Genomic DNA, 22684 nt, shown 5'->3' on the forward strand with positions numbered 1-22684 from the left:
CTGCCAAGGCTAAAACCTCTCCCTCTTGGAGAGGAAAACCCACGCAAAATTCTTCTTATAGAGATTCCATTTACGAATACCAAGACCATGACCCTTTACACATTCTGCCTCTCCAAGACCAAGACACCAATCCCTTTTCTTAATCACTGCATATATCATCATCACTACTGTACTACTGCATCACTGAGATCTTTATTACAATTGTCATCATTGCTGCACCATGACTGTCCCTTGAGGTTGCCACAGAGGTGATCTCTGTATCTTCATCGAGACCGTGTTCTTTCAAGAACAGGATCATGATCATCATTGTTACTACAACTTCTTTTGTTATGCCGAGAGTGTAGCAATCACTGTCATTACTATTTCCTTTTTATCATGCCTACATTGCAATCCTTAACGCTGCTTGAATCCCTTGACACTGCTCCTCGTTATGCTTATACTCCAATGGTTACCGAAATTCTTTTCAACATGACTGAGATAGCATCTTTAGAATCATCGTGATCTCTATTAACCCGAGACATTAAGAACAATAAGGGTTCTGAAATTCTTAATATCATATATACAGACTCTGTCTCTCTGCTATGTATTCACAGCCCCTCGCTGTTGACTACTGATTCGATTTGTCTTAGCAAACCTCGCTCTAGAAAATCGAATGATTGATCACTCTGGTGTATTCTCCAACTGACTCTCAAGCCTCCTCTTATACTTTCTCGTTGGTCCATCAACGACCGAGATTAAATCTCTAATCAACAACTAAGATTAGATTTGGCTTGATCCATGACTTTTGGAACCTTCTAACCCAAATTTATATTAATACCCATTAATATTTTATTTTTCCTAAGTTTAGACTTAGGAACTCCATAAAAAATATTAATTATTTTAATATCTCTCAAATCGGTTAGAATCTGCCCAAACCATTTCTGGGTCTTGGAGATCTCATGTGCTTTAGCCTCTCCACCAATTTTCATGGCTAGAGCACATTCGATGCTACCCCAAATCAACACTCCCTGTTAGCGAGGACAGTGCTCTAGTAATACTCCACATTGAGCATCACCTTGATTATCCAGCATCGATCCCTGTGCTGATGCTAGGTCTCCCTGCCCAACATCCTTTGCACTGTTGCATCCTGTATTGCTGCCCATGGCCCTGCCACTGCCATTGCTGCATCCGTACGGTAGCTACCTCTGCGTTTGTGCTACTGCTGGTCCATCCTCCCAGCATTGTATATGCACTGAATCCCCTCTCATCATGCTGTATCGTGCTACTGCATACTGCTACTACACTGCAACTCAGTTACTGAGAAGTAAGTAACTGATCCACCCAACTTCTGACATCCATGTCAGGCTATAAACACTCCCGATGTTGAAACTCTCCTTGCCGCTAACAAGTGCTCCCTCCACTGATCTCTGCGCTGTTGCAACAACTCCCTGCATCTTGCACCATTGCACACCTCTTTGTGCCATCCTACACTAGTGCAACACTCCCATGCCTCGCACTGTTGCAGCCTGCTAGTCTCGCGCTATCCCGATACTCTTGCACTGTGGCACTCTCTGCCGCTCCATCCACATCTGTGACTACTGACATCTGCCAGTCTTGCTACTCCTCTTCAGGGCTCCCGTAGCAAGGTATAATCCAAGAGGTTGGGTACCTCAAGGATTCTACCCCTCATCGCTTGTAGTCATCCTTACTACAGCTCGATATCTCCCCACTTCTTCTCAAGTGGCACATGAGCACTCATAGCACAATCGTCATCCTCCTCGACTTCTTTCTTCGCCCGCGCTAGTGCTGCCTTGGTCTCAGAAGCCTCTCCCTTACTCTTCTTCCTAGGACACTGGTTCGCAAAATGACCCAATTCCCCACAATGGAAGCACTTGACCTTGGAGAGGTCCTTCTTCTTTCTCTTCTCTTGCTTCCCCACAGATTCTAGAGCCACATCCTTTTCTTCCTCCTTGATTCTGAACCCTTTGCCGCTATTTCCTGCCTTGGTCACTTGTCTGATCTCTTCTTGATGAAGAGCTGCCTACAATTCCTTGCAATCTGGAAGGCTCGTCTTGCCTAGTATGCTCTGGACAAATACCTCCCAATCCTCTGATACTGCGTTCAATGCGGTCCTCATCATCGGCGTGGCCCCTATGGAAGTTCACTGGTCATGGATCTCCTTCAATCGACCGAGGAAGACATCTATCTGCTCTCCCTACTGCATCTGGTATGACCGCAGCTGATTTTCAAGTAACATCTTCCTCTGCACGGAAGTATGCTGGTACAATTTCTTCAGGGCCTCCCACATCTCATTTGCCGTATCCTTTTCGGCAATATGCGGTACGACATGATCCTTGACCCCAACAAGGATGATGCAGTTTGCCCTAGCCATTGCCTCCTCGTACTTCTCATTTTCAGCTGGGTCAACTGGGATCGCTATTGTTTTCAAGGCGAAGTCCTTGATGCGATTTCTGTCTAGAATGGACAAGATTCTAGCCTTCCTGACCACGAAATTGGATGCTTCGTCCAACCTATCCTGATCTCTTAGTTCATTCACGACCATTGTGATACTCTTCTTTTGACTCCTCCGAGTCTCTCAACTTCTCACCTGTAAGTTCTTGGTTCGACTCCCTTTGAGTCTCGATTTCCCTTCTGGGAATCCTTTTGCCAATGTCAAGGTGCCCCACTCCGATCATCTGATACTGATCAGGATTCCTTGGCTAGAAATTTGCCTCGGTAGCAACTTCCTCCACCTTGGTCTTGCCTTGTTAGGTATTGTTCTGACCACAGTTCCCCACTAGCTTCGCTCTGCAAACTACCCACAACCTCCTATGCCCCAACAACTGAAGGATTGAGCCACTTGGCCCTACGCAATCTTGACACTGGCAAATCAACTCCCTCATCCAACCGCGTTAGCCCTCCTGGCCTCTGTGTGGCTCTGCATGAGCCTGATTCTGCCTCCCACAGCCTTTGCGCTGGCCCCTCTCTGGCCTAGACTAATGACGCAGTCTCTTTGCGTCACTCCTTCCTCTATCGCCTTTTGCACGGATCAGCTATATCGCTCTGGACAGCTGAATTTGCTGCTACTTTTCTGCTAGTTGATGCCTTCATTTCTCCTATGATCTGGAACCATGCTCTGATACCATGTTGGAATTTCTAAGTTTAACCCATTAGAAATTCTTCCTGTACTATCTAGTTTATTCTTTCCTACTTGTTTAATTACTTAACAAGTTATTTACCATGTTGTAAAGTTTTGTAGATGTTCTATGCTAAGAGCAATTTCACTTTTCTCACAGCAATCATACAAGTGGATAAGAAAAATGCAGATAGAACATATAAGCAGATCTTACAGAAGACAAATCAGAAACAAGAAAAATGTATGTGTTCGTTTCGGCGGTCAACAGGATGCTTCAACCAACAAAGTCTCCTTTGGTCAGCCAGCCCAGCATGTGTCACAACAACCCTCCAACCAGTAGATGAGTCAACCCAAGTCAGTTCTACAAAAGTCAACGCTGTCCTGAAAAGTCAACGCAGGGGCAGCAAGCTAAAAGTCAACGCAGCAGCAAAACGGTCAACCCTTTGACCTCGATTTTTGTGCCAGGTAGTACGGCCTTCAAAAATCGAACCTCCCACAAGTTTTCAGCTTGTTTGGACCAAGCGTTGACCAAAGTCAACGCTGGTCAAACTTCTGCGAAACCCTAGCAGCAGAAACCCTAGCAGCAGAAAAATCCTCTTCGTCCTTCCCACGTGTGGCTGAAATTCGTCCTCCAGGTAGCTCGTACTTTTTAGGATGAGAGAGGAAGATGTGAGTTGTGTTGTGATCAAATTCTCTCCAACTTTTCCTGTATATATATCCATCAATGAGGGTGTGTGACACATCTGTTGGGCATGTGAGCCTACATTACAAAACTGGCTGACCTTGCACATATAATTTATTAAGAATAATAAATTCAAAATATAAGTTCTGCTCATCGGATTAAGACTATTTTTATATGGATTTTACACCTCTCAGAAAGAGGAATCCAACAAAAATATTAGCCTCTTAATCTGAGCATCAGAACATGGAGTTTGGACCTAGTTGTCCAAATTTAACACTCCCTCTCAACTAGGGAGAACTCCATCTATTAGTGCAATTAACATCGTGAGTCATCCCGCCGAAACTTGCTTTGCTGGCTTCTTTATTTCAGAACAGAAGTGGGTCAGTCACAAAGACATCATTCCTCGACTGACATAATCAGTCCAGAGGTCCCAGACCTCACAAATCTTGATCCCAGATCAAGTGGTTAGACCATGCCATCCTAGATAGAGAGTACGGCAATCTCTGATGCGTCCATCAGTCTTTGCTAATAGTCTCTAGCTTTTCCACACCTCATTGGCCAAATGAGAGGTACTTCCCATGAGCCCTGAACTCAATGGGTAGGATGCATACGGGGCACAGATTAAATGAGTGGCGAACCAGCTCAATAATCACAAGGGTGGGGCAGAAGCATTATGAGTGCTTATAGCTCCGAGAAGCTATCCCCAAAGCCCCCCAGAGCTCCCAGAGCTCATCGTCCAACAGGACCCACATCATAGGGTCTTTCCACGACACCAAGACTCTCACGGAAGGTTAGGAACTTGACCTTCCCCAGGGGCTTAGTGAGAATATCCGCGACCTGCTCATCAGTTCCTATATGATCGAGCCTTACGGCGCCTCGCTGTACCATATCTCGGATAAAGTGGTACCTGATATCAATATGCTTGGATCGGTCGTGGAACACAGGATTCTCAGTCATACGAATCCCACTCTGATTATCACAGAGTATTACAGTGGTATCTAGCACATGTTGGAACAGCTCACTAAAGAGCTTCCTCAACCAAACTGCTTCACAACAGGCCATACTAGCAGCAATGTATTCGGCCTCCGCGGTGCTCAAAGCCACCGACTTCTGCTTCCTGCTCATCCATGAGATCGAAGCAGAACCAAGATTGAAACAGCATCCAGATGTGCTCTTACGATCCACCACACTGCCAGCCCAATCGGCATCAGTATATCCCCGGAGTATCACACTCCCGGCAGTGTATCTCAGCCCATGGTTTATCGTGCCCCGAAGATATCTCAAAAGATTCTTGGCACCAACCCAGTGAAAATGATGAGGCTCAACCATCTGTTGACTCAAAGTATTCACTGCAAAACATATGTCCGGACAGGTGTTCACTAAGAACATCAAAGCTCCTATGAGTTGACGATACTCAGTAGGATTGGCCAAGATAGGCCCTGCAGCGCTGCCACTCAACTTCTTAAAGTTGAGTTCCATTGGTGTCGACACGGACTTACAGTCCACCATCCCAAATCTTTCCAGAAGCTTCACAATATACTTTCCTTGAGAAAGGAAAATCTCTCCAGGTCTCTGCCAGACCTCCAGGCCTAGGAAATAGTGCATCAGTCCTAGGTCTTTCATCTCGAACTCAGCAGCAAGCTCCCTCTTACATTGATGAATGAGAGGGTCATCATCTGTCAGGAAGAGGTCGTCCACATACAGCACTAGAATGAGAGGCTTTCCTTCCTCAACCTTAAAGTAAAGGTTTGGATCAGCATTGCTTCGAGTGAAGCCCAGCTTCATCAAGTAACTATCCATCCTCTCATACCAAGCTCTGGGTGCTTGCTTTAACCCATAGAGGGCTTTCTTCAACCTGCAGACATAAGTGTCTCGATCTTGAACTTCAAAACCCAGAGGTTGTTCTACATACACCTCTTCCTTTATTGCACCATGCAGAAAAGCGGTCTTGACATCCATCTGATGAAGACTCCATCCTTGCGTAGCAGCAAGGGCTATGATGGATCGGATGGTGGTATATCGAGCCACAGGTGCAAATATATCGTCATAGTCAATTCCTTCCTTTTGAGAGAAGCCACGGGCAACAAATCTTGCCTTAAACTTTTCAGCACTCCCATCAGATCCATGTTTAATCTTGTAGAGCCATTTAGCGGTGACAACAGATTTGTCCTTCGGTCTCGGGACCACATCCCAGACATCATTCTTCATAATAGCCTCATATTCTTCATGCATAGTATCCTTCCAGACTTGATGCTTGATGGCTTCCTCAAAAGATCCAGGTTCAGATTGTATAATAGTACTCATGGCAGCTAGATACCCTTGGTATCTACACGGCTTCTTGCTTTCTCGGAATGTTCCCCTTGGGGCAGCATGACCCTCAGCATCTTCGAGGGTGTCCCTGAGCCATGATGGCCTCTTTCCTAGAGAAGGGGAAGGATCAATAGGGTCCATTGGCCCTTCAACATCAGGCATAGTCTCATCCTGGGGTTCTTCCAGATTTCCAGGTCTTTCTTCATGGTTTTCTTCAGATCTAGGAAGATCTACTACTTTCTTCAGGGAAGCATCTTCGTCAAAAGTGACATCATGGCTTATCTCTACTTCCCTTTGACCAGGTACATAGACTCTATATGCCTTAGAAGTCTCACTGTAGCCCACAAACATTCCTTTCTTCCCAGTAGCATCCAGCTTACTTCTCTTTTCTTTCGGCACATGAAAATAGACAGGACATCCAAAAATTCTAAAATGTGAGACATCAGGTTTCTTACCAGAGAAAACCTCTTCGGGAGTTTTGGAGTCCAAAGCGGAATGAGGGCATCGGTTTTGAATGTACACAGCAGTATTTGCAGCTTCTCCCCACAGAAACTTTGGAAGACCCTGGTCACATAGCATGGCACGGGCAGCTTCCACAATAGTCCTATTCTTGCGTTCAGCAACACCATTCTGCTCAGGAGTATATGCAGTGGTAGTCTCCCTCTTAATGCCAGCTTCTCTGCAAAAGTCTTTGAACTCATTTGACTCATATTCAGTGCCATTGTCAGTCCTCAAAATCTTGATCTTCTTTCCGGTCATATTTTCCACCAAGGCTTTGAAGGTACGGAACCACATGAAAGCCTCATCCTTCTTCTTCAAGAAGTATATCCAGGTTTTGCGAGAGAAGTCATCAGTAAATGTCATATAGTAAGAACATCCCCCCAGGGATGTTACAGGCAACATACCGGAAAGATCAGAATGGACCAGTTGCAATATCTCAGATGTCTTTGTGACACTTGAGGGGAAAGGTCCCCTTGTATGTTTTCCTTCAGCACAGCCCTTACATACACCTTTATGATTATTTCCAAAATCAGGCATCCCTGTCACCACCTTCCTTGCTTCGGGAAGAGCCTTGTAATGAAGGTGTCCAAATCTTCGGTGCCATAGTTCGGTTTGACGGATAGTATCACAAGTCATAGCTCCCAACGGACTCCCTCCAACCTGGTAGAGTGTACCAACTCTAAAACCAATTGAGATAGCTTCCTTGAAGCTCTTCTTCCACATGAGTACCTTTCCATCAGAGAAAGTTACATTGAATCCTTTGTCTTCCATGGCAGATACAGACACAAGGTTCTTCTTCAATTTGGGTACATAGAGTACATCTTGTAGATGGAGGACTTGTCCTTGAGACAAGTGGAGGTCACAGTCCCGGTCCCTTTCACAGGATAAGTGGCATTATCCCTAAGGATAATTTCTAGATTAGTATCCCTTTCAACCATGTCAGAAAGTGCTTCCTTGAATCCGGTGATGTGTCTTGAGGCACCACTATCGATTAGCCAGACATCCATAGTGTCGGGCAGAGATGCAGCTGAGGGAGCAGATATTAGAATATACTCATTTCTTTTATCAACAACATTAGACTCCTCATACCTGGTATTTCTGGTCCTTTTAGAAGGTGGATTGTTTCCTTCAAAGTGAGCCTTCCTCTTTCCTTTGGATTTGTCATTTCTTCGATTCCCATTCCTTCGGTTGTTGTTGTTGTCGTCACTATCGGGAGAATTCTTCTGGAAGGGGCATTCTCTAGCATAGTGTCCAGTCCTATGGCAGGTGAAACATTTACCCTTCTTCTTTTGAGTCTTAGTCCTTCCTTTGTCCTTGGAACCACCAGAGTTCTTCTTTCGGGAATGAGCAACATAGGCAGCATTTCTTTCATTATCAAATTCCTTCATCCTTGTTTCTTCTTGCATACATCTAGACAGAAGCTCATCAAAGTTAGGGATGGTATTATTGTTGAGAATGGTAGTTGTGAATACTTGCCATTCATATGGAAGTCCTCCAAGTGCGGTGAGAACCATCTCACGATCAGCTATTGTCTCCCCAATAGCTAGCAGATTGTTCCTGGTTTCGGTCAACTTCATAAAGAAAGTTTGAATAGACTCGTCTCGGCCCTTCTTCATATTCTTCAACTTGTTCTTGAGGAATAGCACTTGGTTCACATTGTTTACTCGGAACATAAGTATCAGTTTGTCATACATCTCCTTGGATGTGCCTAGTTCAGATATGTAGGCAACCAGACTCTTATTTATGGATTCCCTGATCAGCAGCTTTGCTCTGATTTCTCCCTTCTTATACTTGTGTTTAACAGCAGCAGAGGCATTTGATGGAGGTTCTTGAATCTTCCCTGTCACATGATCTAGGAGATCATGATCTTCTAATTTGAGATCTAATAACATCTTCCAGGCATGGAAGTCATCACTTCCAGTCAGCTTGTCATTCTCCCTGAATTCAAGCTTAGAGGAATCCATTTCCTTCGATGATGATTGCTATAGATAGAGTTTGTCTTCACCTCAGCTCTGATACCATGTAAAGTTTTGTAGATGTTCTATGCTAAGAGCAATTTCACTTTTCTCACAGCAATCATACAAGTGGATAAGCAAAATGCAGATAGAACATATAAGCAGATCTTACAGAAGACAAATCAGAAACAAGAAAAATGTATGTGTTCATTTCGGCGGTCAACAGGATGCTTCAACCAGCAAAGTCTCCTTTGGTCAGCGAGCCCAGCATGTGTCACAACAACCCTCCAACCAGTAGATGAGTCAACCCAAGTCAGTTCTACAAAAGTCAACGCTGTCCTGAAAAGTCAACGCAGGGGCAGCAAGCTAAAAGTCAACGCAGCAGCAAAACGGTCAACCCTTTGACCTCGATTTTTGTGCCAGGTAGTACGGCCTTCAAAAATCGAACCTCCCACAAGTTTTCAGCTTGTTTGGACCAAGCGTTGACCAAAGTCAACGCTGGTCAAACTTCTGCGAAACCCTAGCAGCAGAAACCCTAGCAGCAGAAAAATCCTCTTCGTCCTTCCCACGTGTGGCTGAAATTCGTCCTCCAGGTAGCTCGTACTTTTTAGGATGAGAGAGGAAGATGTGAGTTGTGTTGTGATCAAATTCTCTCCAACTTTTCCTGTATATATATCCATCAATGAGGGTGTGTGACACATCTGTTGGGCATGTGAGCCTACATTACAAAACTCGCTGACCTTGCACATATAATTTATTAAGAATAAAAAATTCAAAATATAAGTTCTGCTCATCGGATTAAGACTATTTTTATATGGATTTTACACCTCTCGGAAAGAGGAATCCAACAAAAATATTAGCCTCTTAATCTGAGCATCAGAACATGGAGTTTGGACCTAGTTGTCCAAATTTAACACATGTAAATACTGAAAATAAACACAAGTACAATATCAACATCTATAGATCATCAATGTCTTCGGAAAAACCCAATGCGGGAAAATTGGTGCAGCTATTCAGAGGGTTTTATTATTATGCAGTTTTCAGAATACAACCAGGGTGCCAGAAATGGTTCACCCAACAGAGAATTCCCTCGGCAGTAGTACCTCTCCTCGGAGATAGATATTCCAGCTGATCAATCACCAGATGAATGATCCCACAACAACAATTGCAGCTTCCACTGCTTTGTGTCACTCTGATAGGGACTGCGTCACCCTTCCCGGCTCACTAGCACCCAGTCTGCCCGACGAAAATCTTCCTATCACTGCCTCTTGGCCCTGCGTCAGCTCTGCTAGCCTCTAGGCAACTACTGAAGCCTCTGCGTCACCCACGCCGGCCTTTCCTGGCTCTATGCAGCTCGCAACTGCCTCTGCGTAGCACCCAATTGCCTTTGCGTCATCCTCTCCGGGCTCTGTGCTGTCTCTTTGGTATCAACTCTGCCTCTCTGCTATGTATTCATTGCCACCCACTGTTGATCACTGATTTGATTTTTCTTAGCAAACCCTGCTCAAGAAAATCGAATGACTGATCACTCTGGTGTATTCAATGTTTTACAAAACGGACTCGGATTCGGACTCGGCCGAGGATCGACTCGGAAACGGAAACGGAAACGGCAATGACTCGGCCGGCTCGATTTCAATGACTCGGTCGTTGTAAAAAATACATTAAATATTTATTTTTTTTATAAAAAAACATAATTTTAAATAGTTTAAACATAATTTTAAATATTTTCATTCAAGTTTCCAAACACACAACATTATAATATACATGGAAGACAACATATGATCAAAGTAGGCTCATGAACCAATCCATTATATCAAAATGGTACGGTGTACCCAAGGGCCAATGGCAATAGTAAATACATAGTCAACTGTAGTCTGTCATACATGATCAAAGACTCAAGAGTCAAAACAAAATACAAATAACCAAGGAGGCTAGTAGCTACTGGCTACTGCCAGAGGAGCCAAGATCATCTCGACCAATCTCTGGATCATCATCATCAGAGGCAGAGCCAGACAAGGGGCCCCATGGCTCCTCCTCATCATCATCGTCTCCAACTGCAACTGTAGAAGTGGTGCCAGTACCAGTACCACTAGGCTGTGAAGCAGATGCAAGCTGAGATAGAGTACAAATGCGGCTGCGCTTCTGTCGTGGCTGAGCAGAGGAAGGCGAAGCACCTACAACTGGAGTCCTACTAGCTGGCTGTGAGACTGAGGCTGGTGGATTGGGATCTGCATTCAACTGAACACGCTGCAGTGGATCTCCAACATCAAGTTCATCAAGATCCTCATCAGGATCAAACTCTGGTAGACGACTCTCCACTACCCAATCTGATGTTGGATCAATGTCTTCCAACACAATGGGATCTGAATCAGGTCTTTTGTTCAGCAATTGGTTCCGTCTGAGCCGAAGGTTGTATTGGACAAAAACTAGATCATTCAACCGTTTTTGCTCCAAACGGTTTCTCTTCTTTGTGTGAATCCTCTCAAAGACAGACCAATTGCGCTCACACCCAGATGCACTGCAAGTTTGACTCAAAATACGAATTGCAAACCTTTGCAATTCAGGGCACTGGCCACCAAAGGCCTCCCACCATTGTGCTGCAAAAAACATAGGAGTGTAATGAATTATGAGTTAGATGAAGGCTGAAGCTCAACAAAATTACAAATTATATCTAACTTGAAATTGAGAAATTGAAAATTGAAATTTTTGTTTACCTGGCTCATCTGCTTCTCTTGCAATCTTTGCTAGGTTCTTCCCAAAGGTACCTGTTGCATTGGTGAAGGATGTGACCTGCTGATGTATCAGTAGCTGATCAGACTCCGATGGGACCATGCGCTCAATGCAATCAACCAGTCCATCTCTGACCTCCCCCCTCAAAGCTCCTGACTCCTTAGCTTTATAATGATACCGTGGGTTCAAAAAATACCCAGCTGCATGTATAGGGCGATGGAGTTGATTGTTCCATCTTTCATCAATGATTGCCCAAATGGGCCCATACTTTGCCACTCTATCCTTGTATGCTGCCTTTATTTGCTCCTTTGCTTGATCCATAGCCTCATAAATGAAGCCCATAGCCAACCTTTCCCCATCCACCAACCGCAACACCTTAACTAGTGGCTCAGCAACCTTCACAATCTCTGTTGCCTTTCTCCAAAAAGTTTCATCATGGACTTTCCTTCTCAATTCTCTGCCTTCTGGTTTGTTAGACCAACTGCTATTATTCCAATCATCACTGGAAAACATCTTTTGCAAGTTTCTATGTTGGGAAAGCATAGATTGCAATGTCAAAAAATGTGTAGCAAATCTAGTGATGGCAGGCCTAATAATATCCTTGCCTCCAGTGTGTTTCCTCATGATACTCAAAACCAGTGTATGATTGTAGATAAATTTTGTTATGCTTTTGGCATTATCTACAGTGTTTCTGACCCAATCTAATTTCCCAATATCCTCAAGCATGAGGTCTATGCAATGTGCAGCGCATGGGGTCCAAAAGATGGTCTTGTGTTTTTCCTCTAACAGTCTACCAGCAAGAACATAGTTAGAGGCATTGTCTGTGATGATTTGAACAACATTAGCCACCCCCACACCCTGAATAACCTCATCCAATAGTTGAAACAACAAGTGGCCATCTTTTACCTTATCAGATGCATCAACTGATTTTAAAAACATGGTTCCCTGTGGGCAGAAGACAAGAAAGTTTATGATGGTACGGTTTCTTTGATCAGTCCATCCATCTGACATGATGGTACACCCTGTTCTTGCCCATGATTCCTTGAAATCTTGCAAATACTCATTAATTGATGTAATTTCTTTCTGCAAACGAACCCCCCTTAGCTCTTGCATAGTAGGGCCTTTGAAGCCTTTTCCAGCAGCATGTATGGCCTCAAACATAGGCTCATAATATGGTGAACGAGCAGCATTAAAGGGGATATCAGCATCATACCACCATCTAGCTATGTAGTCACAAGCAGTCTCCCTCAATTCTTTCTTCCAATGGTCATCTAAAGTGGGCTGAGAAAGACCTTTACTAACTTCAGGACCATGTGCATCTGATGGAGAGGAGCCTGAGTGAGTGAAAAAACTTTTGATAGTCCCATCACCCTTCATTCTACCCTTTCCCTTATCTTGAACAGAAGCAAAAGAGGGAGGAACATAACGGAAAGGGTTTGATGCATCAGTTTGAGGGATAGAGGAAGAACCCTCAAACTCATAGTGGGGGTTGGCAGCCATCATTCTTTGTATCTCCCTCTTCCTCCCAATTTCAGCCTGTATCTCTTTTTGCCTAGTCTTATCTGCTTCAAATTTTTCAAAGCTTTCCAACAAAGTCTTTCTAATCTCCCCAATTTCGGGGGATTTACATGCAGTAATATTGCCTTTAATCCCTGCCAAGTGTTGTTTCAGCCTATGAATCCCCCCAGGACCTGACTTAATTTTCCTATGGCAAAACTTGCAACACATCTCATCATCAACCATTTCAACATATGCCCAAGCAGCATCTTTTGCTCTAGGTGCCATTTTTTGACTAGGAAAACAATCTGAAAATGAAAAAAAAAAAAAAAATTGATTCAATGTTCATTTATTTGACTAAAAACACTCTCTAAGCTATCTTTATATGCACCTAAAATTTAATAAGTAAAAACAGATTTATAGAGGTGGAAAAAAATACCTCCAGGCACAAACTGCCTCCTCAAACTTGCTCCAAAAATCAGCTCCTCAATGCTGCTCCAAATGGCTGCCCAAGAAGCTCCTCACTCCAGCTACAATGCTCCTCCAAGACTCCTCACTGCTGCTCCAAAACAAGCTCAAGAACTGCTCACTAACTCTCAAAGAAGACTCTCACTCAAATGCATAAGACTGCTGTGAGTGAAATGAGAGCATTTGGCTGTCTTAAATAGAGTTTGGGAGGGGGAAATGGACCCCAAATGCATTTAACTAATCACATAAACCTTTTCATGTCCACAAACCCTAACTAAATCAGCCAAAAATCAGCAAAAAATTAATTTTTTTTAAGTTAAAACGCTGCCCAGCGGGTTCCAAACGGTACGGCCGTTTTTTGACGTGACCCCGGCCGGTTGACGGGGTCATAGCTGACCCGGTCACCGAGCCGGGTCATAGGGCCGAGTTGAAATTTTTTTGGGTGACCCGGAACGAAACGGCCGTTTCGGAGTCAACCCGGCCGTTTCGTAAAACAATGGGTGTATTCTCCAACTGACCCTCAAGCCTCCTCTTATACTTTTCTCGTTGGTCCATCAACGACCGAGATTAAATCTCTAATCAACGACTAAGATTAGATTCGGCTTGATCCATGACTTTTAGAATCTTCTAACCCAGTTTTATATTAATACCCATTAATATTTTATTTTTCTTGAGTTTAGACTTGGGAACTCCATTAAAAATATTAATTATTTTAATATCTCCCAAAACGGTTAGAATCTGCCCAAACCATTTCTGGGTCTTGGAGATCTCATGTGCATTAGCCTTTCCACCATTTTTCATGGCTAGAGCGCATTCGATGCTATCCCAAATCAACACCTAATACCCAACTGAGGTGCAATCAAGCCCTAATGCCTCTCTGTGGTGCGGATTTGATCTTCATCCATGCGAAAAATCGAGAGGAAGAATGCGAAAATCTTATTTTTCTTCCCTGACCCTAGATGGGTATTTATAGTGGTTTGTGCCACATATTTGAGCCGGCATGAACTCATGAACTGACATGACTGTTCCATTGAGTTGACATTACTTCCATTTATTTATTTTAATTCATTTTCGAGCCTACATGAAGATCTCTTCATTATTCTGCTTGCAGACTTTGGTGTTCTTGTATTTGGAGAATTGTTCTTGGTCTTGGAGGGCTGTTACATACTGTTGAAGACTTGTATACATTTACATAGGCTCTTAAAGAGCTTTTACACATGACATGACTCTTTGACATAATAATAAAATCCTAAAGACATCAAGAAGATGTGTTTTACCTAGTGAGACTTCTTGCTCATGAAACCCGTGTAGCAAGGGATACAAAAATAATTTATTCTCTTTATTACATCATTTACAAAGATCATGTCATTATGAAGATCGAACCTACTTACGTTTTTTTCAACAGTCAGCGCGTGCCTCCACCAAACGTCTCAACTGGAGAGTGATGGGTGGGTAGGTCCCCGAGTGTATGATCAAGAGTTTGCAGGGGTACTGCGGAATAACCCTATGGATGCCCCTCTCTTTGCCTTAGATCTGATGATAAACCAATTGAAGACTTGCCTTAGTTGAACGTGGTGTGCTCAAGAGCTCAACTACGTCCTCATTGCTCTCGGGTGAGTTACACCTAACGATACATCTAATGTTCCTGTCTACAAGTCTCCTTGGAGGCAACGCTCCAAGGGCACACTGTGCCGCACCATATGTTGCTACATAGCACCAAGTACCACCACACTTCTCGGCATGCCACTGTATGCCGCAATCTGTCCCTGTACACCACAGGATATCCCCGGCTACGACTATACCATCCTGTACCGTCCCATGCCTTATCTGTGTCAAGGCACCAATCACTCCCCGCATGTACTCAATGCGATGTAAGACACTCCTACTCCACAACGCAATCCAACACACTATGACATACCACCATGCATCTCCATGCCCACCTGTAGACCACTATAGACCACTGCTCAATGCTAGATGCTCCCACATATCCTTGGATGTGATGGCCTAGAGATGTGTCCCTATGTGTCGAACCACACCCAATCGGTATCATCACCTCCATCGTCACATCACCATACCCTCCAATGAATGGATCTCCACTCCAAATCCTCCCTGAGGGGCCCAAGAAGTGAATCTCCCTATGTGTCAGTGGCGATGCCACCACTGCTCTGCTCCTCTGCGTCCTCTGTGCCCCACGTAAATGTGAAGAATCTCCAGCTCCATTCAAGGCACCGTTTGGTGGCCTGCCAATGCCACCTCCTCTGACAAACTCCTGCCAAAGATGTTGATCACTTTGTGATTCGATGTACAATTGTCATACCAAGACAACCCAAGGAGTCTGTCCATAAATGGGTTGGCCACTGGTGCTAACCGAAACTCCCCTAGTGAATGTGCACGCTCGATTGCTAGGTCAACTGTACCATCCAGGTCGTAGTCAACCAGCATACCTGGGAAATGATAGGTAGTCCCACGAGGATCCCAATGCCAGTTTGGGCTTCCAATATCCCTAGTGCCTGGAAGTTCCTGCTGAGCTACACCCGGGTCCACCACCATCTCCATAGCCTACTCCACTGGGTACCAATTCAGGATCTTTTGACATCCAATCCCAAGAGAGGGATCAAATGCATGAACTCCCACACATGGAGCAACCCCAACATGTGGATGCTGCACCCTGTGCAACTCCGATCGTCTCGTCCTGCTATCTAGGACAACACAAGAGATTTGACTAGGTAGCTTTGTCTCTCTCAATCCAATGCGTAGGGGTGAACTAATAATGTTGTATATCCTGTTAGTGCGCCTCCGAAGTGAACTGTGTTGAAATCCTAACTTGTGGTCTCTATGCTGCCCCTCATCCATGGCTAGCCCAAAGGATGGTTGCACATCCTCCTCCATCATGGGCTCAACATGAGCCTCCAACTGCGCCTTCATAGACAACCCAAGTTCCAACATGCACGACATGCTCATCAGTCGGCTGTATGTGGTTGTTGTTTTGAAGCTCTGTCATAGACCTGGATGCCTCATCAATGGATAACTCTGTCGATTTTGGGTAGCAACGGATATGCTCTAGGAAAATTCCTGAATCTAACACCTCAGAAACCCCTACTACATTTTCTGGATTACTATCTCCTGCTTGTTCTATGCGTTAAGAAGTTATTTAAATGTATAAATATCTAAGTAAACACAAATGCAACCTTCACACATATATAGATCAACAAATGAAATAGACAACACAAGGGACACCGTTATTTTTAGACAATCCTCGTCGGAAAAACCCAATGCAGGAAAACCGGTGCAACATATAGAGGGTTTTATTATTAAGTAGATTCTGAATACAACTAGGGTGCCAGAAATGGCTCACCCTTCAGAGAATTTCCTTGGTAGTAGAACCTCACTCCGGAGACAAATATTCCGCAAATCAGCAGCTGGATGAACAACCCCACAGTGACTCTAACTGTTCCTTGTTTTGGATAGCGAAAGCTGCTCCAAGCACTCCTCTGGAACTACATCACCCTCTCCCGGCTAATCTGCTCTCAGTCCGCACCACAAAACCTCCTTAGCGCAACCTCTTCAGCCTAGCGTCAGCCTCTACAGCCTCTGCACTGTCTGCGTCAGCCTTTGTGGCTTTCTACTTCAACCTCTGTGACTTCTGCGTCCTTTGCGCTGGCCTCTTTAGCCTCTGCATCAATGTTCCTAGGTGTTGTGCTGCCTCTTCCGACTTGTTGCTGCCTCTCTGATATGTATTCTTCGGCTTCCTGCCGAATTGCCCCTCACTGCAACTGATCACTTGTTCAATTTCCTTAGCAAACCTCGCCCCAGAAAATCGAACTGACTGATCTCTCTTGGTGTGTCTCCAACTGACCCTCAGGCCTCCTCTTATACTTTTCCTGTTGACGATTCAATGACCGAGATTAAGTCCCTAATTAACGACTAAGATTAGATCTGGCTTGATCCTCGTTATTTAGAACTTTCTCACCCATATTATGTTAATACACATTAATATTTTAATTTTCCTAAGTTTAGACTTAGGGTATCATTAAAAATATTAATTATTTTAATATCTGTTCATCTGAGTGGAATTTCTCCAAACGGTTTCTTTGTCTTGGAGATCTCATGTGCCTTAGTCTTTCCACCAATTTTCATGGCTAGAGAACATCCGATGCTACCAAAAATCAACATGCTCTAGCTTTGAAATTTTGTGGAAGGGCTAGAACACATGAGATCTCCAAGACCCAGAAATCGTTTGGAGAAGTTCCACCCGGATTGTATTTTATTAAAATAATCAATATTTTTAATGGGGTTCCTGAGTCTAAACTTAGGAAAATTAAAATATTAATGGGTACTAATGAAAATATGGGTGAGAAGCTTCTAAGAGACGAGGATCAAGTCTAATTTAATCTTAGCTATTGATTAGAGACTTAATCTCAGCCCTTGATTTCTCAATAGGAAAAGTATAAAGGAAGGCTTGGTGTCAGTTGGAGAAGACACAAAGAGATTGAGGAAATTGATTTTCTGAGGTGAGAAGTTCTTAGGAGGGAAATCGATTGGGGAGATCTTGCATCTGAGGGGCAGTGATAGTTCGGGAATACTGACAGAGAGGAGGAGAGAAACTTGTGGAGGTAGCGCAGTAGCCGGGAGAGCTGACGTTGTGCCTGTCTGGGGTCACGCAGCCTTGATGTAGAGCCAGGAGGGCCAGCGCAGAGGAAGAGCTGTGTTCCACACAGAGAGCCGGGGAGTTGGCGGAAACTGCCGGAACAGCCGGGAAAATTGACTCAGTGGGCAGTAGTGTCGACGCAGACCCTCAAAGAGCTCCATGCAGGCCAACGCAGTTACTGCGAAGGGGCAGAGAAGTTGTAGACGGGGCTAGCCAGATTTGTTGCCGGGTCAGTTGGATTCTATTGGGTGAAGTGAGGTAAAACTCACTCAGGTTCTCCGCCATTGTATTTCTCTATCATTGGTTTGCTGGGAGGGAAACCGACACTTGTATTCAGAACTTCTGCTTAATAATGGAAAAGCCTCAGAGCTGCTGTACCAGTTTTCCCGCATTGGGTTTTTCCTGTGACGTTTAGTCCAAAAATAAGTCTGTCCTTTGCATGATTGTCTCATTTACTTTTCAGTACTTGATTTGTATAGAGGTGTAGGCTGCACTGTGCAATGTATTTACATTTATATTTTCTGAATATTTCCAAAAATAACTTGTTAAAAGAAGAATACAAGTAGGTAATGTAAATCAATTTACTGCAATAAGATTTATGGTTAATTAGATTCAGAAATTTTCACATGGTATCAAAGCGATTCTAGATCAAGGAGGACTGAAGCCATCAATGAAAAGACAAAGGAGAATTAGTGCTAAAGACAACTGTCCCGAGAGAGCGCAGTTTTTAGCCGAGAGACTAGAGGAGGGGTGATGCAGTCACCAAGGGAGGCTCATGTAGAGCCTGCTTTTGCCTGTTTGTGTGATGATGTCGCTGTAGAGGGCAGGGCAATGATTGCTGGGCCAGCGCATAGATTGTTGAGTCTTGTTTTTCTAGGTGTTGGGGCTGGAGGTGCAACCCAGACTTAATCTGGAGTTGCTAGTGGGCTGCTGATTTTGTTGCTGCAGAACAGTACCTAGTGGGGTAGAAGTGAAGTAGAGGGAATCAGTTCCTTAGAAGATTTCTTGCCAAGAAATCTAGATCCAATGTAGAGCAGCAGCAAAGAGAAATTAGAGAGGGGTGGTTCGACAGTTGTGGGCAGAAGGATTTTCGTGAAGGAAATCAAATTTCAGAGGGAGCTTGTTCCTTAGAGGATTTCTAGTGTCAAAGAAAACCAAATTCGACTTTTGCTGGGGTAGCAGAAAAAGAGGGAGAAGAGAACTTGTTCGACACTCGTTTGAGCAGAGATGGCAGTTAATGAACTGAGGGATCAGGACAGGTTGGATGGAGCATCAAACTTTGTATCTGGATGGCCAGGATCTTGGCAGTTTTGGACAAAAATCGCATCAAGGATTATGCCTTGAAGACAGTTGTTGTTCTGGTTGATGTTAATCCTCTCAAGAAGTACGAGGAGGCTCAGGTAAAATCAAAGTGCATGATCTTGGACAGGGTCAAGGATCATGTGATCTCACATATTGCTGAGAAGGACACAACAAGGGAAATGTGGGAGGCCTTGACCACTTTGTACGAGGCAACTTCCGTTCGACAGAAGATGTTGCTTAAGAGTCAGCTGAGACAGTATCAGATGCATAATGGAGAAGAAATCAGTCCCTTCCTTCTCAGGTTGCAATGGATCCGAGACCAACTAACTTCCATAGGGTCTACACTAGATCTTGAATTCATGGTCAGGACTACCCTAAATGCAGTCATTGAAGACTGTGAAACCTTTGTCCAGAGCATCTTGGGCAGGGCTTCTCTCCCTAGTTGGGAGGAGATGTGGGCAGCTCTTCGCAAGAAGAGATCAAACGGTTGACCAAGGCAGGAAGCAGCAACAAAGGGATCAGAGCCAAAAAGGAGGAAGAGGAGGAGGAAGCTCTCACATTAGCAGGACAATAAGGGCAGTAGAAGAGGAAAAAGAAAGATATATCCAAAGTCAGATGCTTTAGATGTGGAGAACTGGGTCATTTCGCCACTTAGTGCCCTTAGAAGAAGGGCAAGGAAGAGAAGTCTGACTCAAAGGTTGCTCCAATGAAAGCTGACAAGGAGGACAATGATGAGGATTGTGCTATGAGTGTTCATGCACCTCTAGTAAAGAAGTGGGGCGATATTAGTTGTAGTTGGGAGGACTACATAGGGGCAGGATCCTTGAGGTGCCCAAACTCTTGGATCATATATGGCTACGGGAGCCCTCAATGACAGTAGTAGAATGACGAGAGTCAGTTGGTGCAAGGGATGATGGAGCGACAAAGGCGGAGCTAGAGAGCCAAAGTCTGAAGCAACGCAATCGGGTGTTGTAGCAGTGCGGGAGGCATAGAGAAGATACAACAACGGCGCAGTAGCATTAGAGGGTCAGCACAGAGCAGATACAATAGCAGCGTAGTAGCATTAGAGGGTCAGCACAGATTAGCAGCAAAGGTAGCTTCAGCATCACGGGGCATCCAGACTGACGAACATGTCAGCTTTTGGGTGACTTTTCAGTTGCTTACTTCTTAGCAATTGAGTTGTAGTGCAGTAGTTAGCAGTGGCAATGCTATGGGCAACATGATCCAACATATTGAGAGGGAGTTGCAGTACAGATGCAGCAGTGACAGTGGCAGTGCCATGGGCAGCAACACAAATTGCAACAGAGCAATGGATGAAGGGCAACAAGCCAAGCATTAGCAACGTAGAGGACTGATCCCGTGGATCAGTGTGATACTTCTGTTGGGAAGTATTGCTAGAGCACATTCCTCGCTAAGAGGGAGTGTTGATTTTGGGTAGCATCAGATGTGCTCTAGCTCCGAAATTTTGTGGAGGGGCTAGAACAATTGAGATCCTCCTAGACTCAGAAATCATTTGGAGAAATTCCACCCAGATTGTATTTTATTAAAATAATTAATATTTTTAATGGGGTTCCTAAATCTAAACTTAGGAAAGTTAAAATATTAATGGGCATTAATGAAAATATGGGTGAGACGCTTCTAAGAGACGAGGATCAAATCTAATTTAATCTTAGCCGTTGATTAGAGACTTAATCTCGGCTGTTGATTTCTCAGCAGGAAAGGTATAAAGGATTGGGTCAGTTGGAGAAGACACACAAAGAGATTGAGGAAATCGTTTTCTGAGGTGAGAAGTTCTCAAGAGGGAAATCGATTGGGGAGATCTTGCAGCTGAAGGGCAATGATAGTTCGGGACTATTGATAGAAAGGCGGAGAGAAACTTGTGGAGGTAGCGTAGTAGCCGAGAGAGCTGACATTATGCCACTCTGGGCCCATGCAGCCTTGACACAGAGCCAGGAGGGCCAGCGCAGAGAAAGAGCTGCCTTCCACGCAGAAAGAAGTTCTCAAGAGGGAAATCGATTGGGGAGATCTTGCAGCTGAAGGGCAATGATAGTTCGGGACTATTGATAGAAAGGCGGAGAGAAACTTGTGGAGGTAGCGTAGTAGCCGAGAGAGCTGACACTATGCCACTCTGGGCCCACGCAACCTTGACACAGAGCCAGAAGGGCCAGCGCAGAGAAAGAGCTGCCTTCCACGCAGAAAGATGGGGAGTTGCCGGAAATTGCCGCAATGGGCAGTAGTGCTGACGTAGAGCCTCAAAGAGCTCCACACAGGCCCACACAATTACTGTGAAGGGGCAACGAAGTTGTAGCCGGGGTCAGCGAGATTTGTTGCCGGATCAGCTAGATTCTGTTGGGTGAAGTGAGGTAAAAGTCACTCAGGTTCTCCGCCATTGTATTTCTTTATCATTGGTTTGCCGGGAGGGCAACCAACACTTGTATTTAAAACTTCTGCTTAATAATAGAAAACCTTCAGAGCTGCTGCACCGGTTTTCCTGCATTTGGCTTTTCTGGGGACGTTTAGTCCAAAAATAAGTGTGTCCTTTGCATGATTGTCTCTTTTATTTTTCAGTACTTGATTTGTATAGAGGTGTAGGCTGCAGTTTATTTACATTTATATTTTCTAAATATTTCTGAAAATAACTTGTCATAAGAAGAATACAAGTAGGTAATGTAAATCAGTTTATTGCAGTAGGATTTCTGGTTAATTAGATTCAAAAATTTTCACAACCTCAACAACGGATGTATGCTCAACTGTCTCCTCCACGAATCTGTCTACTCGGGCTACCAAAGGAAACTCAAACAAGGGTGATTCTTGCATCACACTAGGTGTATCCTCGTGCTCCTCCTGCGTGCCGTTAGCCTCATGCTCAACTGCCTAGAATGTATCTAGATGAATTCCCTCCTCAATGGGTATGTTCTTTCTCATCTCATCACTGCCTTCGCCTTCCTTCTTTGTCTCTGCAGTATTGATACTAGCATTTCGTTCAATAATGATGCTCCTCTCGTTTTCTTCATCTAATGGTTGGTAACTACGTTTCCTTCTTGCTGCCCTTGCTGACACACTCTCTTCGAGCTATTGCACCAGTGTCTCGATGTTCCTAGTATAATTTTCAAATTTCCCCCGCTGAGACATTTTTGGGCACAAGTTCAATCTAAGGAATAATGTGGGACTAGTGTTTAACCCTCTGAAATTCTAGCCCACAATAGCGCTTGAGCATTAGCGTGATTTAGACCCACAATTGGCCAAAATCATGCTATGATACCACTGTAATATCCCTAATGAAAATTTACAATGATAAACAAAACTAACACAGCAAAAACACACATATACAATTACACCACATTAAACACCCAGAAAATGCCAAAATCTGTGCTGAGCTGAGCCATTTTATTGATATAATTGCTGGGTACAAATGTAAAATCAGAAAGCACGCTCCTGGGCTTGCTCAAGGCAAACTAACAATGCCCAGGTGATAA

The 22684-nt window shown here is 44.2% G+C and overlaps 1 protein-coding gene and 1 pseudogene across 2 annotated transcripts in view; one reads left to right on the forward strand and one right to left on the reverse strand.

Annotated features, from left to right (window-relative positions):
- The window catches only part of LOC149157263 (sister chromatid cohesion protein PDS5 homolog A-like), a 167036-nt pseudogene that overhangs the window by 118566 nt on the left and 25786 nt on the right, over positions 1 to 22684 (forward strand). The window lies entirely within an intron of this gene.
- On the reverse strand, positions 10115 to 13620 carry LOC149157264 (uncharacterized). Its single transcript, XM_089435742.1, has 2 exons — positions 11278 to 13620; positions 10115 to 11160 (listed from the first exon to the last, which is right to left on the reverse strand). Exons 1-2 carry the CDS (start codon positions 13076 to 13078, stop codon positions 10502 to 10504), a joined length of 2460 nt encoding a protein of 819 aa, XP_089291868.1. The 5' UTR covers positions 13079 to 13620; the 3' UTR covers positions 10115 to 10501.

The sequence above is a fragment of the Pinus tabuliformis genome, chromosome 5_2 (genome assembly GCF_031772625.1).
Source record: "Pinus tabuliformis cultivar Carrire ecotype Pingquan chromosome 5_2, CPIR1, whole genome shotgun sequence".
NCBI lineage: Eukaryota > Viridiplantae > Streptophyta > Pinopsida > Pinales > Pinaceae > Pinus > Pinus tabuliformis.